The sequence below is a fragment of the Chionomys nivalis genome, chromosome 7 (genome assembly GCF_950005125.1).
Source record: "Chionomys nivalis chromosome 7, mChiNiv1.1, whole genome shotgun sequence".
Taxonomy (NCBI): Eukaryota; Metazoa; Chordata; class Mammalia; order Rodentia; family Cricetidae; genus Chionomys; species Chionomys nivalis.
Genome location: NC_080092.1, coordinates 86,578,522 through 86,591,708, shown reverse-complemented (window position 1 = coordinate 86,591,708; position 13,187 = coordinate 86,578,522). Strand labels below are relative to the sequence as shown.

General features: G+C 45.2%; 1 protein-coding gene across 2 annotated transcripts; it reads right to left on the bottom strand.

Annotated features, from left to right (window-relative positions):
- Positions 1 to 1,520: 1,520 nt before the first annotated feature.
- On the bottom strand, positions 1,521 to 12,519 carry LOC130876760 (translational activator of cytochrome c oxidase 1). Of its 2 annotated transcripts, XM_057773345.1 has the most exons (6): positions 12,045 to 12,519; positions 9,407 to 9,513; positions 8,009 to 8,136; positions 7,320 to 7,497; positions 6,851 to 6,952; positions 1,521 to 1,694 (listed from the first exon to the last, which is right to left on the bottom strand). In XM_057773345.1, exons 1-6 carry the CDS (start codon positions 12,313 to 12,315, stop codon positions 1,647 to 1,649), a joined length of 834 nt encoding a protein of 277 aa, XP_057629328.1. In that variant the 5' UTR covers positions 12,316 to 12,519; the 3' UTR covers positions 1,521 to 1,646. The 2 variants fall into 2 exon arrangements, with proteins under 2 accessions (XP_057629328.1, XP_057629327.1); XM_057773344.1 differs by lacking the exon at positions 1,521 to 1,694 and having other exon boundaries at positions 2,319 to 6,952.
- Between the last annotated feature and the right edge of the window lie 668 nt (positions 12,520 to 13,187).

Sequence of the window (13,187 nt, the reverse complement as noted above, 5' to 3'; positions counted from 1 at the left end):
AGAGACAGGTGGATCTTTGTGAGTTTGAGACCATCCTGGTCTACAGAGTGAGTTCCTGGACAGGCTCCAAAGCTACAGAGAAACCCTGTCTCAAAAAACCAAAAAAAGAAAAAAAAATAGTACTCATTTTAAAACCACACTGGTAAAAACTTATCCCAAACAGTACTTTGTAAGTAAGCAAAAGTAAAGAAAATTCATTGTAGCTCGTTTCTAAGTAGATACCCAAATAGCCACTGATGGGGAGAATGGCTAAACAAATTATGATATAGTAATATAATAAAATAATATATGCACACAAACAAGAATAAAAAGCCTTCCGCTACAAATACCAAAGAGATCCTAGATACCCTATAATGTGTGTGTGGTAGTGTGGAAGCCAGATTACAATGCATAAATGGTGACTGTATTTTTGAAAGATTTATTTTCATTATTTTTAATTATTGTATGTATGTGGGAGTGAAGGAAATGTGTGCATGAGTTCAGGAGCCTGAGGAAGCCAGGGGTGTTTTACCTTGTGTGTGTATGTGTATGGGAAGCAGTTTGTGTGTGTATACGTATGCATGCGTATAGAGATTGACTTGGGTTCCACCTTGACTGAGGCAGGACCTCTTGGTTGCTTACTGCTGAGCACTCCAAGCAGGCTGGCCACAAGCATCTAGGGATTCTCCTGCCTCTTTCTCCTATCTCCCCATAGGAGCACTGCAATTACAGATGTGGGCGCTACCACTTAGGGCTTCATCTGTTCTGGAGATTCAAACTCAGGTCTGCGAATTTGCTTTTCACCTACTGGGCCATCTCTCCTGCACTGAATGCTTATGGTTGCCAAGCAATATTTTAAGTATTTACGTGTCAAGCATCCCTGTAAGTTAGGTATCACTAACATGCCCACTTCACAGGGGAAGAGTCATGTAGAAAGAGGTTAAGTTTTTGTTCAAGACTAGCAGAGGCAGAATTTGTTCCCTAACCCATGCCAACTTCAAGTTCAGGCAATCCTCCTGCCTCAGTCTTCCCAGTGCTCAGATTATAGGCATATACTACCATTCGCAGTTACTAACTTAAAAAAAAAGTAGGGGGATAGAGATATTTTCACAGTTAAAGAGTATTTGCTGCTCTTGTAAAGGAATACAGTTTGGTTCCCAGCACCCACACTGGTACGGCTCACAACTGCCTGTAACTCCTTCTGGTCTCCTGGACACCCACATACGTTGTACAGATGCACACATGTGCACACACACAGTAAAATAAAATTTCAAAATAAATAAAAATAACCCTTTTGTAATAAGCAAAGATACAGGGAAAAAAAGGTGAGGGTGCCACCCTATTCAGTGGCTGAACATAGGATGAGGTTGAAACTCTGGCAGTTAGCACAGCATTCACCTCTGCCAGACCCACTGACTCCACAGAACATCTCTAGAGAAGTCCATAACAATTAAACAAACACCCAGGAGTCAGAGACTTGGGGTTGAAGCTTTATTATCTTTTTTGCTATAAAATTTGAAAAAATATAACTGAGGCTGGGGAGAAAGGCCAGTCAGTGAAGTGCTCGCTTTGCAAGTGCCAGAAACTGAGTGTAATCAGCAGAACCCCAAAGGGAAGGCTGATGGGAGGACCCCTGGAACTGTCACCAGCCAGCCCCGCTTAACTGTTCAACTCCAGGCAGATGAGAGGTCCTGTCCCAGAGGTGGATGGTGTTCCTGAGGATGACAGAGAAAGCTGCCCTTTAGCTGGTGCCCACACGCATGTGCAGAGTTTTAAAATAGTAACTCAGCAGCACTGGAGAATCTCCATAGTTGATTAGGACCAGAGCATTCACTATTCCTCTGACACACCAGGGCCTCTTGCAGAAAGGCAGCAGTTATACACAGGAACACTGCTTCTTTCCCCGTCTAATGCTAGGATTATAGGTGTGCTCTACCATGCCCAGTTTACGTGGTGCTAGGGATCACGTCTGGGGCTTTGTGCACGCTAAGCAAATACTCTGTCATCTGCCACATGCACAGCTCCACAGCAGCACTTCCTGTAAGAGTCTATATAAGCTAGCCTTGCTAGCACAGGCCTATAATTCTAGCTACCCAGTAGGCTAAGATAACAGGATCACAAGTTCAAGACCAGTGTGGGCAACTTAGTGATACGGGGCTGGAGATAAAGCTTGGTGGTCTCCACAGCCTTTGCTTAGGAAAGCCTTAGGCTCAGTCCCAACACACACACACACACACACACACACACACACACACACACACACACGTCAAAGTTGGGTTGTAGACAAAGCCTGTCACAAGGACACTTGAACATAACCCTAGTGTGGCTTCAAGGCAGTGAATAACTTTGTATTACTAAGATAGTGATCAAAGATAAGATGATGTAAGTCATCCCAGCCCCGATTTTCAGACATAAAGGTACTACAGAGCCAGGTGTGGTGGCTCACATCTGTAATCAGCACACAGAGCCAGAGGCAGGAAGTTCAAGTCCCATATGTTCTGCATAACTAGGGCTTTACAATGAGACCCTGGTTTTGTTTAAAAAAATAAAAACAAAAACCCTTATGCTCAGACTTCCAGATGTTGTCTGTCTCCTAGTTGGGCTATAATCTGAGCACGGTTTTAGTTTTTGGCTTTTGGTTTTGTTTTCTAACCTCAAACTCTAAATCCTTCTGAATAGTCTCCCTAGTGTTGACCTTTAGAGAAGGCTGGCCTTGAACTCACTAGGGAGGTGCCGGGTGGTGGTGGCTTATGCCTTTAATCCCAGCGTTTTGGGAGGCAGAGGCAGGCAGAACTCTGACATAGTATTATTAAATATTTCAAAATTTCAGTTGCACTATATCTAGTACTTATGCTTCCTTTTTTAGTGCCAGAGACTGAACTCAGAGACCTCACACATGCTAAGCACATGTTCTACCACTGAGCTACTCCCTAGCCCAACATAGATGTAACTTTGAATCTTTATATAATATTATATTTTAAACGTTTTATGATATAAAATATTCTTTTGTTTGTTGGTTGGTTTTGTTGAGGCAAAGTCTCACTATGTAGCTCAGCTAGCCTGGAACTCCATATGTAGACCAAGTAGCCTTAAACCCTCAGCAATCCTCCCACCTCTGCCTTCCAAGGGCTGGGGTTTCAGGTGTGGGTCACCATAGCCAGCTGATATAGAGTATTTTCAGAAAGACAACTTTTTTATAGTGACTGTTGGGGCTTTTCCATGCAATATCAAGAGCCATACTTTTGCCTGCCCACGCCCAAACTTTTATTATTACTCTGAGATTCCTGGCAACCCCCTTCATGATAACCATGTGAAATTTCAAAGACAATATACCAAGGAAAACTCTAAGCTTTCTTGCTTGAAACACAGATGCCCTTGTTACAAAATTTACTTTTATACGGATGAAAATCAGACTATTTATCATAAATCTTTCTCTTCTTAAATGTCTTTACTATGTGTCCTCCAATCCTGTTGACTTCTTGTGCTTAGCTACAGTGTACGGCTATGACTATCTTTATTTGTATTTCATGGTCTCAACTAGATCCAGAAACAGCAGGAAAGGCCCAAGTCTGTTCGTTTCTGCTTTTCCTTGTGAACTGCAGGAGCGCAAAGGGCACCACCAGGGGTCAGTGCAGAGCCACCCTCACAGGCGCCTCACCAGACAGAACAGCAGGCAGCTGCGGCTGGGGTAAGAAAACTGGTTCCACAACAATCCAGATTAACAAACAAATGCTTCTAGACTGGCTGAGGCCCGTTCCTACGGGTCCCTTTAAGAACAGCGCCCCTCATTCAGGTTTCAGCTGAGAAATGGTCACATTCCTTCAGCTTAGTTTATATTCAACATTTCTAAACCAGGGCTATTTTATACGCAAGCACTATCAACATAAGATGCCATATTAGACCCGTTCTTCCTCATTTGGTACAAGATAACTTGAGGGCTTTGTTTTTTCATGATATTTATTTTCATTTTTTATTATTTATGTGTGTGTGTCTATGTGAGTGTATGCCATGCATATATGAGTGCCCTAGTTCAGAAAAAAAAATGAGAGCCATCTCTTCAGCCCTAGGTGTGAGATAACTTATACATAAAGTAACTTTTTTATTCAAATCTTTTTTGTGCATGTATGTGTGCACATGGGTGTATATGACATGCCAGTATGCTTGTGTGTATGTTTGGGCACATGTGCCATGGTTCGTGTGTGGAGAGGGTGTCAGTGTTCAGCTTCCACCCTGTTTGAGGGTCTCTTCTTTGCTGGCTCACGAGCTTCAGGGGATTCTCCTGTCTTAGCCCCCACTTTCCCATAGGAACAGTGGAATAACACACACACTGCTCTATGTAGGCTTCACATGACTTCTGGGGATTTGAACTCCGGTCCTCACATTTACGTGGCAAACACTTTATTTACTAAGCCACTCCCCTCAGCCCTTGTTCTATTTTATTGGTTTGTTGTAAAATCAAATAACATATTTTATCAATTATAAAGCAGTTTATCAACATCAAGTTATCCCATTCTGGTGATGTCCTAATTCAGATACTTAGGTGATTTGTCCCCAGCAAAACTAAAAAATCCTGGTTAGAGGCAAAAATTGGGAGCTAGGGGGTGGGGGTGGGGTGGGGGTAACGGGAGATGGGGAAAGAGAAGTGAGAAGGGGAGGATGAGGAGAGCTTGGGGGAATTCAACGGTTGGGATGGAGGAAGGGTGGATATGGGAGCAGGGAAGTATATATCTTAATTAAGGGAGCCATTTTAGGGTTGGCAAGAGACTTGACTCTAGAGGGGTTCCCAGGTGTCCAAGGAGATGTCCCCAGCTTGTTCCTTGGGCAGCTGATGAGAGGGCACCTGAAATGGCCCTATCCTATAGCCACACTGATGAATATCTTGCATATCACCATAGAACCTTCATCTGGCGATGGATGGAGATAGACACAGAGACCCACATTGGAGAACTGGACTGAACTCCCAAGGTCCAAATGAGGAGCAGAAGGAGGGAGAACATGAGCAAGTAAGTCAGGACCACAAGGGATGTGCCCACTCACTGAGACGGTGGGGCTGATCTAATGGGAGCTCTCCAAGGCCAGCTGAATTGGGATTGATGGAGCATGTGATCAAACCGGACTCTCTGAACATGGCAGACAATGAGGGCTGACTGAGAAGCCAAGGACAATGGCACTGGGTTTTGATCCTACTGCATGTACTGGCTTTGTGGGAGCCTAGTCTGTTTGGATGCTCACCTTCCTAGACCTGGATGGAGGGGGGAGGACCTTGGACTTCCCACAGGGCAGGGAACCCTGACTGCTCTTTGGACTGGAGAGGGAGGGGGAGGGGGAGTGGGGTGAGAGGGAGTGACATGGGAGGAGGTGGAAATTTTTAATTAAAAAGAAAAAAGAAAAGAAATCTGAAAAAAAAATCCTGGTTAGCACTATGTCTTTGATATGAGGCATAAGGGCATGCACTTTGGATGATCTTGGGCTGTTCTGTTTTTGCTTTGTTTTTCCCTCCCTGGCTTTCCAGTTGTCCTTTCCCAGAAGCTAAAGTGTCTTTCACAGCATTAGGTCCTTTCCACAGTCCTTTACCTAAGGCTCCTTCAGAAAAAGTCACTTGAGCTCAGAACTGACTTGAACAACTTTTAAGTTGGTAGATGGCCTGGATTCAAAAGCCATTCCAGACTCACTATGCTTAATATACCGCAGCACAGCAGTCGACACTGCTAGACCTTCGAAACCCTGAAGTGACTGCTCAGAGCCAAAGGTACAAAGGGCCAGGCTCTGGCTCAGCCATCGCTCTTCCTTTTGTCCGTTTCCCTCTGGTTATTGCTGCTCCTATCATCTGGCACCACTGCAAAGAGCTAAAAATGGCCTTCTGAGGTCCTCAAGCTTTCAAATCGAGGTTAGTTACAAGCCTTTCAGGAGAACAACCCCATCTGCTGATAGCTCCATTGTTATCAATATCAGAGCACACAGGGGTTGGTCAAAGTAGGTCCTGAGGAGGCCCCTTCCCTGACACCTGACTTCCTATGGCACTAAAGCCATAATCAGCCAGAAAAGGGAACAGAAACTACATGAAGAAAAAAAGATGAACATAATCCACACTACGCTGGGACAGCTCCATGGGTACAGCCTGTGGAGTGTCTTTCCTTTGAGGTCCTACATCTCAGAGTAAGATCTAAGCATCACTTGAACAGCCTGATCTCTGGAAGAGCACAATTCTTGTAAAGAACAATGTTCAAGAAATATTAGCTGCATGAGCGAGTAAAAAGTTTAGGTCATTAGGTCAGCATTCAACCACACAGAACAGTTACATTTCTATTGCAAAAAGCAAAGCAAAGCAAAGCAAAGCAAAGAAAAGAAAAGAAAAGAAAAGGACAATCTTAATATTAAAGTATAGAAATAAGCACATGGGCCTGAACATTAGTCCAGAAATTGAAAACCTGGACACAAACTGGGGACAACTCAAGAGTCATACCAGCAATGCAGCATCCAAGAAAAACCAATCACAGCTGTTATTACTGATGATCACTTCCCACTCTATAGTACCACAAGACACTTAAAATCTTGACAAGGGCCAGTCACCTGAGATGAGAGTCAGACTAGCAGGCTAGTCTCACCTTGTATCCCAGATGCCCTGTGACACCAACAGAGCTAAGAGTTCCTTTCTCTGAGGCCTGTAAGTTATAGCACCAGGTCTCTGATAGGTGCCCACGTGTTGCAGCCTCCAATTTTCTGCATAGGCTCATGCAACCTAGCAAAGAGCCTGGAGACATGCATAGTCTGGTTATTCAATATTGTCATAAACATGAATCACATCCTCATAGTTGCTGAGAGCCTGGATGAGGTGAACAGCCTGCTCCAGGTCAGGCTCAGCCAGCTGCACCTTTAAGTTGGGGATGAATTCCAGGGAACAGGACACAGAACACAGGCCCAGGGAGTCCAGTTTCTTTCTCACTTCATGCAATGAAGAGGCATCACAAATAAACTAGGGATAAAACAAAGTCAGGAGGTGAGAAGTCAGGAAATTAATGCCACATGCCAGACAGAACTTGCAAAGTCCTGAGTGGAGCAACCTGTACTATATTATCATTGGTTTAAGCTCACAGATTCCAATGTTCAGAATCCTTCTCATCAACTCGGAAGAATAGATCCTATCCTCCATTATTATCTTAATAACACTGTGCAACTTGTGAACTTTTTGCCTTGTCTGTATCCCGAGACACAGGAAGGAAAAAGCCCAGAAGTAAACCTTAAGGTATCTATTGGGGACTCTTGGAAGCCCATCAAACACAAAGGCTCAGGGTGTCAGGCTTGGAAGCAAGCTGAGCCATCTTACCGGCCTCCATACTCACTTTAAAAAGGTTCTTTTCTTCTTCGTCCTCAGCTTCCTTCACATCCTCAGCTCCTGCTTCGATTGCCAGCTCAAGGGCGCGCTCCAGGTTCACAGCTTTCTTCTCTCTGTCTTCCACTCCGACCACAACCACTCCTTTCTTGTCAAAGAAATGGCGCGCTCCCTCGGCCATCACTCCCCTGACAGGAAAGGGACCAGACAAGGCATGAAGGAGTTTAGAAGCTCAGTCTCCACTAAGTGCTGCATTCTAACCCCACCCCTTACCCCTGGGCCCCTGGAGCACCCGGGGACACCCAGCAACTCTCTTCATGAGGAAGATGCTGCTGATGCAGGGTAACAGGATTGTCCGAGAACATCCCCATCTTCTATTTTCTGAACTCACTGGAGTCTGCAGGATACAATTTTGCTCATTGTTTCCTATTCCATTAAAACTCCTGTCCTGGTGGAATGCTTTAAGACTGGAACATCATATGGCTACAGATGGAATAATGAGGAAAAGACCTCATTTATACCTATGGGATCCTATATCATTCAGAAGACATTAAGGGAAAACCAGTTCTCACATTGGATTCCACTAAGGAAGAAGTATGCTTACAACCTGAAATACTGCTGAGGACCAACAGCATTTGCATTGCATAGAATTGGAGCCTCAAGGTTCTGTCCCCTTCCTCCTTACATACGCACACTTACCCATTCTTGTTCAGGATATATTTAATGTCCAAATGGCACTTGGGACCACTGTTTGATAATGCCTCAATCAGCAGAGAAGAGCCACCAGGACCTCGACACTCATACAGCAAATGAACGCCCTTGTTTTTCTGTGATTTAAAAAAAAAAAAAAAATCCATTGTCCTGTTTCTTAATGTCCCAATGCCCTCATGAGAGCACCAAACCACAGAGACTAAAACAGTGGCTCTGTGTATGACCTCTCAAGAATTACTTGAGTTTGGCCTCTCAAGTCTTTACATTTGTTTCTATCTTCTGAGGGGAGGCCAATGGTATCAACTTCTGACATCACTGGAAATACTATTCCTTCTAAAAGGGAGTTTGTTTCCCCAGTTCCTGAACAGCTTTTCCCAGCTCTGCCTCCTCCCTCCCTAACCAGATCCACTCCCCTGCCCATAGTCACTGCAACCTTCGATCACCTTCCTGCATTCCATTCCATGGGAAACCTACTTAGGAATCCTCAATGCCCCAAGCCCTGGGCTGCTGGGCTCTGCTGTAGAAACATCACGTATGCAGAACTTGTCGTGAAAAGCACCATGCCCTGTATCTTTCCTTTTCCTCCCCTCCACTCTCACAGAAGAAATTCAAACTCCCTGTTGAGCTCTGGGGTCTGGGTCTGTCACTTTCTGCATGATCTAAATCCAAGGTCACTAAATCTTTCTGTGCCTTAGAATCCATCTTATGTCACTTTTGGGATTCACTGAGGTCTTGCATGTAGAGTTTTTATCAAAGGACTTGGTCAGGAACCAGAACCCGATAACTGCCAGTTATTATATGATTACTCTGGGGAGTGAAGAGACACCTTTGTATGCTCAGTCCTTGTGAGGCTGAGGCAGGAGGATCAGGAGTTCCATGCTAGTCTGGGCTACACAAAATGACCCTGTTTCAAAATCAAACAACAAAAAGATGATTATTAACCTTTCAAATCCTTACCTGTTCCAGAGGAAGATGTGCTGGAGCCCAACATCCCTCCCACTCCCACCGTTACCATCACCCTTAACCTCTCTTTTTACTGGCTTTTTTCCTTTAGATACAAATATCTGGAAAGAAAAACAAGCTTTCTCCAACCTACTGTTAGGGTTTCCCCTAGTCTTACCTGCCCTTTCTAGCCCATCTTCTCCAAGCTTGCCAAAGCAGCTCTACCCCCTATGGGTTTCCATACTGTCTACGTATCCTTCGCCCAGTCATGCTCCTCTAACCAAAGGCCAAGGAGACAGAACCCCCAAAGGTCTCTGGGCTGCAAGGTCAACCATGTTCCTACCCTTCCTTCTCTCTGATAATTTAAGGAGTTTTCGGTGGCTTTCCAAATAGGGACCTCTGAGGGCTGTGGGCAATAGCAACAACAAGAAACTGAGGACACACCTCTGTTTTCAGTGCTGACTCAATAGTTGACTTGGGCATATGCTTGCTTCGACACACCTCTAAGATGTTGGCCAGGTGGCTGTTGTTCTCAGGGTTGGGGCCTCCCTCTGGATAAAGGGAAAAGAATGATCAAAGACATCTCATCCTAGTATAGAGAAATAAGTGCTTTCCATCCTTTCCAACCCCAAAACAACGGCAGATTACTCTCCATTAGAATACGCTATCTGCCAGGCAGTGGTGGTGCACACCTTTAATCCCAGCACTTGGGAGGCAGAGGTAGGTGGATCTCTGAGTTCGAGGCCAGCCTGGTCTACCAGAGCTAGTTCCAGGACAGGCTCCAAAGCTACAGAGAAACCCTGTCTCGAAAAACAAACAAACAAAAAAAGAATATGCTATCTAATGAAGACGGCTCAGTGTGTAATATGCTTGCCTTCCAAGCAAAGGGTCTGAATTTGATCCTAGGTCCCACATATAAGAAAAAAACAGCACCAGCTTCTAATCCCAGAACCAAGCAGGCAGAAACACATCCTGGTACTCTCTATGGCCAGCCAGCCTGCATATTTGGTGTACTCTAGGCCATTAAGAGCCCTGAATCAAAAATTAAAAAAAAAATGAGCCAGAGATATGGTGGCAAAAGTGCTTACTGCACAGGCCTAGCAGCATGGGCCCATCCCTAGAGTCCACACAAGGAGGAAGGCACAAACCAGCTCCAGAGAGTTGACCTCTGACTTTCATGTGTGTGCTGTGACACACACACACACACACACACAAATAAGGTGGACAGTGGCTGAGGACAATCCAAGGTTGTCCTCTGATCTCTACATGTCCGTATAAATACAATCACAGAGAGAGAGAGAGAGAGAGAGAGACAGACAGACAGACAGACAGAAGAGAGAGAGAGGAGAGAGAGAGAGAGAGAGAGAGAGAGAGAGAGAGAGAGAGAGAGAGAGAGAGAGAGGCAGGCAGATTATTTCATCTAGCTAAGCATAGTGGTGCACACCTGCAATCCCAGCACACAGTAGGCTTAGGCAGGAGCCTGAACTACATAATGAATTCTGGATCAGTCTCAGTTAAGAGTGAGATTCTGGCCAGGTGGTGGTGGCGCACGCCTTTAATCCTAGCACTCAGGAGGCAGAGGCAGGTGGATCTCTGTGTGTTTGAGGCCAGCCTGGTCTACAGAGTGAGTTCCAGGATAGTAAGGGCTGTTATACAGAGAAACCCAGTCTTGAAAAACCAAAAGGAAGAAAAAAGAAAGGAAGAGAGAGATTCTGTCTCAAACAAACAAAATCTCATTATTTCAATGGAATACGGAGAATTATTTTGGAAAAGAAGTTTCTTTGGTGGGGGATACAGGAAACGGAAATGTCTTTGGTGGGCGATACAGGAAATGGAACCCAAGGCCTTATCCATGCTAAATACTGTGCTTTACCACAGGGCTACATACCCAGCCTGGAAGTTCCTGATTCACTCTGCCTTTAGGGACAGCTATCATTTTGCTCGGTTTCAGCAAACTCCACTTTTGTCAGATGAAGTGGCTGAATCATAACAACACCCTTGCTCTTGCTCTCTTAGTGCATAATCTCTGAGATGCTCACATGACACTGGACTCGGGCTCAGGCTCTGGAGAGGCTATACTCTAACAACATGCTGGTTAAATCAAAACTGTTAGAAAAGGAAGCAAAGGGAAGCATCAGGCACGAGTTGTAGGGGTAAATTAACATCGACGTAATGCCTTCTGTATGCTGTAAGCCACCTCGAGGTGGGTATTATCCTTGCTTTACAGAAAATTGAAACTCGCAGTTAAACCACTTGTTGAAAGCCTTTGAACCAACCTAGACACTAAAAGAATTTACATCTTCCTAACTCTGGATCCACACTTTTTCACAGGATTTCCCCCTAATACTACCATGCCTCAAACAAACAAACAAACAAACAAACAAACAAACAAAGACAGTTGGACCACTGAGCAGATACATGGTTCCAAACCAACCTTCCAGGAAAATGTCTCAGGAGTTCTAGCAAGGGAGAGTGAAGCCTAGGCAAGAAATGACTCGACTCAGCATGCCTGCCATGACCTTCAGTGGTAGTAAAAGCAGCGGAAGAAGGCTTGCTTTATTCCTTCGAGAAAGACACACAGCCGACTTTTGAAAAAAAGATTTATGTGTTTACTTGCATGCATGATGCGTGCGGTGCCCATGGAGATGAGAAAAGGAGGTTGAGTACCCTGGAACTGGCCTTCAGGTGGTTGTTAGCGGCTATGTGGGTACTGGGAACCAAACACTCGCTGGTCCTAGGCAAGAGCAGCAGGTGCTCTTAAGCGCTGAGGCCTCTCTAAACCCTGACTTGACTCTTAAGGTTTATATCTCTTTAGTACCTACCTAACTAGAGCCTTGGATGGAGTCATTTTTCTCTTCCTAAGAAAGATTTTTCTTCTCTGAAAGGTTTTTGGAAAGAAAAACAGAAATATTCAGTGAAGGTGGGTGCTTTGAGAATCATGGGTAGGAGAAGGATGACAACTGGAAAACGCGAAGAAAATAATTGGCCCTAGTTCAGCTTGGGGAGGTGGGGATCAAGTGAAGCCTTGGGCACCGAAAGGGCCTCTGTGATCAATCAGCAGTGAGGACTGTTAGGTTCTCACCTTTAACAGCCAGGCGGATACTGAGAGCGAGTTTAGAGAAGATTCGACTCCTTTCCATGTCCTTGGGGCCCTTGATGTGCCGGACTTTAGACCATTTATTGTGTCCCGCGGAGACCGCCGCGCTGACACGTAGCGTCCTGTGTGGTGCTGGACCGCAGCCGGGGGTTTCCTGCTGGGAGGCGCACCAAGGACCCAAGCGGAACCCGAGGCATCGCTCACGAAAGCATCGGGCAGCTGTCCTTGTCAGACTGACAGCAGCCCACGACATCATCTGCTTCGACAAGGGGTTGCAGAGTGCAAAGAGGAGCAGCCAAGGTCAACCTGTTTAACCTGCTACCGGAACAAGCCGGTCTAGGAGTTCCAGCTGATTCTGCGGGTCTCCAGAAACTCAAAGGCTCAGATCCACTTAAGTTGCACAGCCCTGAGTGACCGGCGAGTGCCGGGAGTGGAGACCCTTATTGGCGAAGTACACTTCCTTTCCCTGGTCCGTTGCAAAACACGTCCCCGGCGCCCGCAAAGTCCGTTCCGGCGTCTCTTTTCATACTCGCCCCAACCTTGCCCCTGCCATTGGTGACCCAGACCTCAATTGCTCCCAGTTGCTTGGAGACGTCAGATTTCTTTCCAGTGGACTAGTAGAGATTCGTGAGACTGATTTTCCGTCCTAACTCTAAGCAAGTCTAGAATAATAAATATTTTTGCTGCTCAAAAAGAAATACGTACTTCAACTGGTTCATTTTCCAGGTAAAGAAACCGCCGCTAAGGGCGCCTATTTAAAAAAGGAAACAAGGAACAAAACAGTCCTAAACGCCGGGCATGGTAACCCGCCTGTAATTCCAGCACTTGGGAAACGAAGAGTCATGGCATCAAGACCTTGTCTCAAAACAAAACAAAAAAGTAATGTATTTATTTATTTTTTTTTTTAAAAAAATCATAGCCATTAGTCAAAGAAGTAATTTGCCAAGTCATTTAAGACTTTCTGATTTCGATTTTTATTTATTTATTTGTTTGTTTTTATAAAGATACGGTTTCTCTGTGAAGCAGTCCTGACTGTCCTGGAACGTGCTTTGTAGACTAGGCTGGCCTGTAACTCACAGAGATTCACCTGTCTCTGCCTCCCAAGTGCACAACCACCACCCAGCTCTG

Coding starts and splice junctions, on each gene's coding strand:
- LOC130876760 (XM_057773344.1), bottom strand. CDS start 12,315: ATGATGTCGTGGGCTGCTGTCAGTCTGACAAGGACAGCTGCCCGATGC. Junction 8,137..9,406: donor AGTCAGCACTGAAAACAGAG/GTGTGTCCTCAG, acceptor TTTAAATCACAG/AAAAACAAGGGCGTTCATTT. Junction 7,498..8,008: donor TATATCCTGAACAAGAATGG/GTAAGTGTGCGT, acceptor CTTTCCTGTCAG/GGGAGTGATGGCCGAGGGAG.